This window comes from Priapulus caudatus, unplaced genomic scaffold (assembly GCF_000485595.1).
Source record: "Priapulus caudatus unplaced genomic scaffold, Priapulus_caudatus-5.0.1 Scaffold155, whole genome shotgun sequence".
In the NCBI taxonomy this organism is placed as follows: domain Eukaryota; kingdom Metazoa; phylum Priapulida; class Priapulimorpha; order Priapulimorphida; family Priapulidae; genus Priapulus; species Priapulus caudatus.
The window spans coordinates 186,769-196,286 of record NW_014577216.1 but is presented as its reverse complement, the minus strand read 5'-3'; the positions used below and the strand labels follow the sequence as shown (position 1 = coordinate 196,286).

At 43.4% G+C, this 9,518-nt stretch overlaps 1 protein-coding gene across 1 annotated transcript; it reads left to right on the top strand.

The window, feature by feature from the left end:
* Positions 1 to 1,355: 1,355 nt before the first annotated feature.
* On the top strand, positions 1,356 to 9,225 carry LOC106806353 (probable E3 ubiquitin-protein ligase MGRN1). Its single transcript, XM_014808261.1, has 4 exons — positions 1,356 to 1,564; positions 3,544 to 3,751; positions 4,994 to 6,459; positions 6,851 to 9,225. Exons 1-4 carry the CDS (start codon positions 1,477 to 1,479, stop codon positions 7,000 to 7,002), a joined length of 1,914 nt encoding a protein of 637 aa, XP_014663747.1. The 5' UTR covers positions 1,356 to 1,476; the 3' UTR covers positions 7,003 to 9,225.
* The last annotated feature ends 293 nt before the right edge of the window (positions 9,226 to 9,518 follow it).

Here is a 9,518-nt window from a genome sequence, read left to right as displayed (position 1 = left end):
CCAGTGTGTTGCTTCCGGTCCCGCCTGTGTAGCGCCATGGTGGCGCTGAACTCACGTCATAACTACCAGAGTTACTTACATCGCAGGTGGGTGGGCGTGAGGTGGGCACAGTGGGAGTCATCACCAATGAGCAATCGAGATAACCAGACGGTCACTTTCATTCATTTGTCAATCAATTGACGCAGAACACGCGGTTTCCCGAAGTTATAGACTTTCGAGAGTCGCGTCACAGTAACACTAAACTGTCGTCTAACGTCGGTGTCGGCGAAAATACCAGATTATTCACCCGCTTATATAGTCTCAGTCGTAGGCATCGTAGGGACATGCTTTGTTTTATATGAACAAGGTAGGACACGCTGATCAATATAATTACTGCCAAGGAATCGTCAAAATAAAACCGGGACAGTTATTAATTCGACTAATAGCTGCAATCATGTATTCCAGCATTTTAACCGTTGTACGCCTCTTCCTGTTATATGCTCTGGTGAATGGTAACGGAATGCCGTGTTGCGCAGTCTATGTAAATTACTATTAATTCTCTCCGGCAATACAGGCATTTTTGTGTACAGCCTCTGCCTGCACTTTCACACTTGAAATTACTTTTATTTTATCTTCATTTGTCTGTGTCGCAGTTTGTCAGCGTTGTAATTTGTTTTTATTGTGTGAAATTCTTAATACTGTTTTGTAAAAACTACTGTATTGCTATTAGTTGTTGATACGCTATCGGCTGAAAGAGCTGAGTTATACCTCAATGTTAGTTATGTATTTTGCCACATACCGATGAAAATAAAGTTTATCTTATCTTATCTTATCTTATATTAGTAAGAGTAGTTATACAGCTAAGTTGCTAACTTACTATGCTTCGTTCGTGAATCCAGGATTTCGGGGTGGGTCGTATCCATGAAGATGACAATACAGTACATCAAAACAAAAGTTACACATTTCACGGCACACAACCATATGGCCGCAGCCATTTGTGCCGTTTGGAATGTTATTAGGATGAATTGCAGTATTATTGCAGCATACTGATGCAACAGAATTATTTAACTTCTGTTTTTTGCTGCCAAAACAGACGGTCGCCATTGTCTATAGACTATCGTACAGTCGTACTACTACTGGTAGAAAGTTGCTGTTTTTGACCGACGTATGCCGCCACCTCACAACCGTTAACCTTATTTAAGAGCAAGTTTCTGCAATATTTATCAAAAATCTACTGTCATATAGAACTCTTTTATTATTGCCAAACTTTAAAAATATAAGTTAAAATGTTCTTATCTAAGTATTTTCTCTTGGTAAATATTACTATTGCCAAGTCCCGATTATGACTATGACGGTGGGGTGGCAGCACTATCTCGCAAAAGGTCGACTGGTATCAATATCCGCTTTCGTGTTTGGGTTTCTAAATCTCAGCTTTTTGTGTTGATTGTTTGAGATTTAACACTAAATATATAAACAGTTGCGTGCTAGTCATTGAAGATGGGTGCATTAGCCAGCCGACAGAACGCTGGTGTCGAAGAAGTGGATATCACGACACATAATGCGTATAGATACCCTCCGAAGTCAGGTGCGAAGTTCAATTACGCAGTCGTGACTCGTATGTTCAATCAATGTTGTTGTTTGCGTCATTTCGTTTGTTTTGCTCTACTTTTTTTCATACACATTACACAGCCTCACAGGGATGTTATCCGAGTTTTTATTAATGATCTGTCAACGGTCAGAGGTCTGTCAACGACTGCGTTTAATGAACTTTCTAACTTAATTCATACCTACTTAGTACTCTGACTCCCTTGTGATGGCCCATGCCCATGGGCATGGGACTCGTACACTAACCCACACCAAATCGACCAAAATCGTCGGTGTGGGCGTTGGTCAGAGGAATCTCGGACTATCCAGATTCATGCTACCCTAAGTTAAACCTCCACTGCTCTATAGCCCCAAGTTCCTATCTCGCTTAACACTACGTAGCGAGAGATCACAAACCGACGCATTAGAATTTTGTTCGGCAGCACGTGCGCTGCTATTTAATGTTAAATTATCTCACTTTTTATGATTCTTACAGCTTCTCTGTACTTCCACGCCTCGATTTATTATATGTGCGCTATTACTGAGCATGTACTTACGTGTCAGCGAGTAATTGTTTATAAATTGATAAGATAAAACTCAAAAAACGCCGCTATTTTCCCATAGATATCCCATAATACGTAGCGTAAGTTCGTGAATTTTCGCGTACAAAAAGAGACATAAGAACATCCAGAATGGCGTTTTACAACGTTCAAATAGTATAGCTGTTCGAAATTCTCTTATTTTAACGTGTATTTCGAGGTAAATAGTAATTAAGAAGTGTAGTGATAGTTGCAACATGTAACAGGTGAGGTCAAATGTGGTAATACATTGTTTTATTTACGAAATTTTACGAAATTCGGAGTTTGTTTTCAAGCTACCAGGCATTTCGTATGGAAGGGTGTCAGGCTCCTCCGCCGTGTAACAGTCGGAGAGCCTGGTCGGTTTACACTGCTCTACTGTATAGCCTTGGCTGCATATGATATACATGCAGGGCCCGTGTCTGAGTTTTATAGGGTTACATTAGGGTATCTATCTCCCTCAGATCTGCGTGCAGAAAATGGCCTCTCTTCAGAGTAGTAACTATTATCATACTCTGGTAAGTGCAGGTGTACCGTGTTGTAACATATGTTTTGCACATGTTATATACATTAGTAATTGTACTTGTAGATAGTTTATCTGTAATAGCCAGGAACAGGAGTAGGGTTGGGCGTTTAGCATGTAGTGAAGAAATACGTACCTGCAATGCATGATAACGCAATGTAATATCATAAACATGTACAGTCGGACCATGTTTTGAGGTTTGATCTATGTAACAGTCTTCTGCACGGAGGAATGGGAGAGGTGTCCAGTCAGCAGGAGTTGGGTGCTAATGGGTAATGATGGGTCGCTCCAATGCCAGGATCCTCCGGATGCGTTCAACTATTTATTTTGTGATGATGTCAGTATGACATTTTTAATGTTTTCCTGAAAACATTACTGCTTGTGTCGTGTTATGTTATGTTATGTTCTCGTACTTGTCGGTGTCCACTGCACTGGATATAGTGACAAGGTAGTAAGTGCCTTCAGGGATAAACCCAATAAACAAACAACAGGTGCATAATAATAATAATAATATGAGTGCAATGGTACTAGGTGTCTTCTTGCTGTGTTCGGGTTTGCTTGCATGTGGGAGTGAATCCTTGATTTGAAAGTGTCAACATCAGTTGCTTCCACAACACCCATGGGTATGTTGTTCCAGATTGGAATCATCCGGGGGAAAAAAGAGAATTTAAATGCGTTGTTGTTGCAGTGCAATTGCCGAAATTTGTGTTTTTTTTCCGATCTGGTACCTGATGAAGTGTAGTGTCACTCGTTTATTGAAATGTCTGAAGCAGTTTGGGCGACATAGTGGTGAAATGCTGTGGCCCACCTTTATTATCATTCTTTTTGTCAGCTAGGAGAGTGCTGATTTGAAACGCTGCAATAATTGTTGTTTTACAGGGTGTTATTTTGGCAGTCATTTCATCATGGGAGGTGAAAGATTTGACACTACTCCTCCAGAAGCATACCTCTTTGGTGAGAATGCAGACCTTAACTTCCTAGGAAACCGACCAACTCCTTTCCCATATCCTGCACCGCAAGCCAATGAGCCAATAAAGACTCTCAAAAGCCTGGTCAACATTCGGAAAGATTCAGTGCGCTTTGTGAGGTAAGATTCGCAGCTGTGTGACTAATATACGTAAAAGCATCATTTTAAAATTTGAAATGTTTTGCTGACCACTTTAATAAATGAAAATGAGAAGCCTGTACATAAGTAAGTTTGAATGTCTGCTAATTTTCTAGTTAGTAGATTTGGTTCTAGGTAAAGCTAATACTGACAGTAATATTATAGAAACAGTTTGTGTAATTAAATTTTTAATATGAAGTAAACGATATAATTATTTAATTCATGGTTAATTATTCACACGTGACATATACATCAATCCTACATTTCTATCAGGTGTAACATAACATCGAGTCTGACATGGTGATTGAGTATGTCAGTTTATGAAAACCTATTGATTCTTTAAAAAAAAACATATGCAGTTCTGAGTAAGTTCATATTCTCTTTTTCAGAATTTAGTAGTCCGAATTAGAAAATTGAATAGAGAATTTAGAAAATTCCGCGCGGGAGTGAAATCCCGTAAGCCGGGTGTGAGTAATACACTTGTGTTGCCGTACGCGCTATAGTACAGTACATAGTACATAGTTGCATGATTCACCACCGCTCTCTCTCGCAGGTCAGCGGAAGGTTTTTAATTTAAAATCACAAAATGTTGACACCGGAAACGAATGGCATCTAGAAGTTGTTTGGTGTACAATTCTTTACTCAATATTCCAAAAACATTTATGCAAATTACATGGGCAACTAGAATGTCATTCGGGCACGTACATTTTACAGACTACGAAGGTTAAGTGGCTCAAAAAGTTTTTCGCGAAGACTGCTGTCTGCGTAGATGTACCTAATTGTACACATGGCTTATAGCGATTCAGAAATACTTTCTGTTATAACATCATGTGTGATGCATATATACCGTGATGATGTGTGTATGTATGCATAGGATAAGCATGATATAATCAATGTGAGCTATGTTATTTTGTATATATATATATGTATTGTAAATGTATTGCACGCAGGGTGTTAGCCAGGAATGAGTATTGTGGGAGTGCGGAAAAAAATATTTGGGAGTGCAATTTTTTTTTGTGTCTTAGCCAAGACCGCCGTAGGCGTTCACGAGGGGGGGGAGTATTGGGGGTGTACAGGGGGGTCCACCTGGAAGAATTTGTAAGAATTTTTTAAATGTTAAAATTTTTTTGGCCGTGCAGTTTCAAAACTGACCGTGCAAATCACAGCTGCACGGCTCCCTGGCTAATACGTTGATTGCACGATTCGCCTCTCTCACTCTTGCAGGTCGGCGGAAACGCCGAAGGCCAGCGGCGATGAGACCGCGCTGAACACCGAGCCGAACACTCGCTACAACATCGAGTTCACGTTCGACTGCGACGTGCGCTGTGCGATCACCATCTACTACTTTGCGACGGAGGAGCTCGCGAACGGCATGGTCGTCTACCATCCGCGTGACCCCGCGATGAACTCCGAGACCTACCACTACAAGCGCGGCGCCAACCAGCAGTTCGCGCAGACGTCGCACGTGTTCGATCCGTCGCGGCACGCCGACGACGACCTCAACTACAGCCCCGAACGCGAGGTGCTTCCCGTCGTCGTGCAGTGCGTGACGGACGAGACGGAGGACTTCTCGCGGCAGGCGCACATCACGTTCTGCTACGTCGAGCGCTCGTCGGACGGCGCCTTCTCGCTGAAGCCGCTCAAGCAGAAGCAGATGGTCGACGGACTCTGCTACCTGCTGCAGGAGATATACGGCATCGAGAACAAGAACGCCGACAGCGGCGCGAAAGCGGGCGACGAGGACGACGTGGACGACAACGGCTCCGAGTGCGTCATCTGCATGTCGGAGGTGCGCGACACGCTCATCCTGCCCTGCCGGCACCTGTGCCTCTGCAACTGCTGCGCCGACTCGCTGCGCTACCAGGCGAACAACTGCCCGATATGCCGGTCGCCGTTCCGCGCGCTCCTGCAGATGCGAGCGCTCCGAAAGAAGGTCGCCGGGGTGGCGCCACCGCCGCCGCCCGCGTCGGAGGCGGAGGACTCCTCGGGACCGGCGGTGCACGACGCGGGTGTGCCGCCGGGATACGAAGCGATCTCGCTCATCGAGGCGCTCAACGGGCCGAGCCAGTCATCGCGGCAACGCGAACCGTCGCTGCCGGCACCGCGCACGGAGGCCGGCGGAGTCGCGGCGGCGCCACCGTCGTACCGCAGCCCCGAGCGCGCGCGCCTCGGCGTCCCGAACGGCGACGTCGCCTCGCAGGAGCCCGGCCGCAACTTGACGCTGGGTCTCGCGGCGGCGGCGGAGAGCGGCGCGGCGGAGTCGCCCGGAGGTGGCGGCGGCGACACGCCCGAGGTCATCATGTCCGGAGTGGCGCGCACGCCGGAGAAGGACGCGTCACGCGCGGGGAAGTCGACGGCGAAGCGTGACACGAAGGAGGAGCAGGAGGAAGAGGAGGAGAGCAGCGAGTGTACCGTGCTCTTTCTTCCCGAGGAGGACAGGGTGGAGATCGTGGACGAGATGCAGCAGCCACGCCACACGAGGTTTGCGAAGCGCACAGTGGAGGACGAGGAGGAGGAGGCAGAGGAGGAGGAGGAGGAGGAGGAGGGGGACGTCGATGGTGCTGCTTCCGAGGTGGGGTCCGAGGAAGAGGAAGCTGTTAAGGATCAGGAAGCGAAACAGACGCATACCGAGGATTTAGAGAGTAGCAAACCGCCGAGACAGGTGCCGGAAAAGACCAGTATTCCATCAGGTTTGTACGTTTGCGCTTAATGTGCACAGCACGTGTACGTCACAGTACGCGGGTGCAAGTGTCACGAATTTGATCTGATCATGATCACAATCATAAAAAGATGCACTGAAACATTATTTTGATCAAATCCACATGATTTATCAGGTTTTTTAAGCTTTACCCACATGGAGATTATTTCATCTTTCTCAACATGATTAATAGTTTTAACTGATCAAAATAGGTTTCTATCGTAATTCTATAGATGTTAATTCTAGCATCGGAAACTTGTTTGGTTTTGATCATAAATCATCAGCGTAAGTAAAAACCTTCAGATGGACAGCTTCAGATGTTGCTATGGTATTCAGGTATGGGTTTGTAACTGCTGATCTCATGTTTATCGCTCTACGTACAGGCACGGCTGCGGTGAAGGACTGCATTAGGTTGCCGGGCACGCCCGACGTGGACCGAGTGAGCGGGGAGAGCTACGGTTCCTCCTGCAGCACTAATCGGCTACTGGAAGAGAATCAAGCGGCGAACAGTGGGAATAAGACCACCATGCTGTGATGCGCCTGCATCCACACATCGTCCGGTGATTTGATGGAACATGCAGCGACTAGAGAGAACACGAGTGATCGAAAAAATATTGACAGTGTTGACGTTGACATCCTTGTTTTCGAATAGTAGCAGTTTTGTGATTTTGATCAAAATCTGTTATAATTGGATTTGTAACTACGTGTACTATAGCAATTCTTGTTATTCTACATGTAACTACATGTTGGACCTCCCTGGTCCGGAAAGCTTGCGGCCATCCTAGTTCTGGATTAGTGAAAATTTCGAAGGACCGAACCTGAAGTTAAGAGAGACAAAATAATGCATACACTGCATTATTATTGATACCGATGAAACTTATAAGTAGTATGTAGAGAGTATAAACCTAACCTAGGCTTACTCGACCCCTTTTTGACAGTATTACTGTGGTGGCACAAGTTACTGTACTGTGACACGTAAATAAATAAATTAGTAGATAAAGCTAACGGCTGCCAAATGAAATCACCTCATTCTGAATCCTCGAAGCTGCCAAACGGTTGGATTACGGATTCAATTGAGGTTTGACCTGTCGTATAAATTCGTTCAAGTTATGCTATTGAAATATTTGAAATGGTGGATGTAGGTAAATATCAGGTGTTGCGATGTGGGACACCTGTGGTCCAGCCGTCTTCTTACTGACCATAATGCCTATGAACATGTGTGTCGGTGTTTTGACATGCAGCATAGACAAACATTTACCAACAGTTTGTGCTGTCACTTTGGACCGGGTATATTATATGTATATGTGATCAATATTTAATCAGTGCATGATCCATGTTTGTGTATATATATGTATAAATTGTAAGCACAATGTCATGTAGACAGGGCATAAACAGTCTGTAAGTATTTGATTTTAGTGAAAGCCCATATAGGTGCCCCCCCTCCATATTCTGGTAAGTGTGTGTGATTTTCGCCACTTTGTTAATAACAATATTAGCTGTCTAAACTTCTCCAACAAATCATTATTGCAACTAGATATTGTGCTGTGTTTAATATCTTACATGAATTGATACGACAACATGTTGGTCTACATCATATGGTTGTATTATCTCAGCTAGTTATAATAATTTATTTTTGCAATTCTGTTGAGTTACTATATGTATTACGATAATTAAGACAATGGGTCTCTGCAATAGGTAACAGACCCCGAACCCTCAATATAGATATTTGTTTTCTTATATTCTTTAGTTGGCGAAACTTAATATGATATTTTACCCTGTACCTTGGTGTAAGGGAGTGAATTACAGCTATCCTGGCTGGTGAACATATCTATATGGTAAATAGTATAGATATGTTTACACTATCTTCATGCCTCATATATATTGCTTCTATTCCATTCAGCATGCGCGCCAAAGAAAAGGCAAAAAGTACACTTTTACTAGACGTTCTTGCGTCGATGATTACTATAAAGGTAATGTTTTAGTCCGTTCTTGCATATAAATATTATCAGGGGTAGATAATGACAATCTTTTTCATATTATAACCTTAGCTTGTCACGAAAAAACAAATAAAATTCTTCTTTAGTGTGTATCACAGCAGGAACCAAGGTTGATACGGTTCCACATGAACACAGTCAAACGCGTTAGCGGTCACACCTATAGAACGGTCACCTGTCTATAAAGGTCATATGCATTTTCTCTTGTGTGCAGTTATACAGCCAACCCACCTCTGTAAGACGGGAGTGTGTCCCCAAAGCCCACTTCCCCTTTGCTGTTTCATTTGAGTTGGCTTTATATACTAGTTTTACTGTATATAATTGATTTTTGTGAAAATGTAAAAAAATAGTGTATCCACAATATTTAAAGATGAACGAAAATGGATTTATACGCAGTATATAGATATAAAGGATTGCGAATTTAAGAGAGAAGTAATCAATTTGTTCATTATCTGTTTCAACCATAGAAATAGTATAGGTATACTGTACTAGTGTCTGTAGTGTAGGTAGTAGTGTCGCTATATATTTCTATGGTTTCAACAGATTAAAAAAGAAATAAATGAGCTCACTTACTACCAAGATATTGTGCTGGCGCGTTGTTTCGACCTGAAAGTTTTTATCTAAAATCTTTATTTGTGCGATGGTATACTTGATGTGCTGAACAGTCACCCTATATATGTGTATTTCGTACGTTAAAGTAGACTTGCTGGTTCCTGTGTGAAGTTATCAAGTTGAATAAAGTTGAGCTGATTTGTTAAATCACATGTCGAAATTGTAATTTTTTTTTTATCTGGGTGCAGGCCTTCATTTGTTTAGACGTTCACAATTATCTATTCCTTTCCTTTCCTCTGTGCACCTCTCCAGTGTGCGCGTGTTCGGTGTGATTTGTGTTAGGAGGAGGGGTGGAAGAGGCGCACACGTGTGCACAGTCACACCGGCACAGCACACAGAAAGATACAGCGATCCACCTAGGCACCCACACGGTGCGTATTATAAGCACGTATAGACACATGGTTAATGACGCAAAAATTCCCTTTCTACAGGTTTTTCTCTCCCT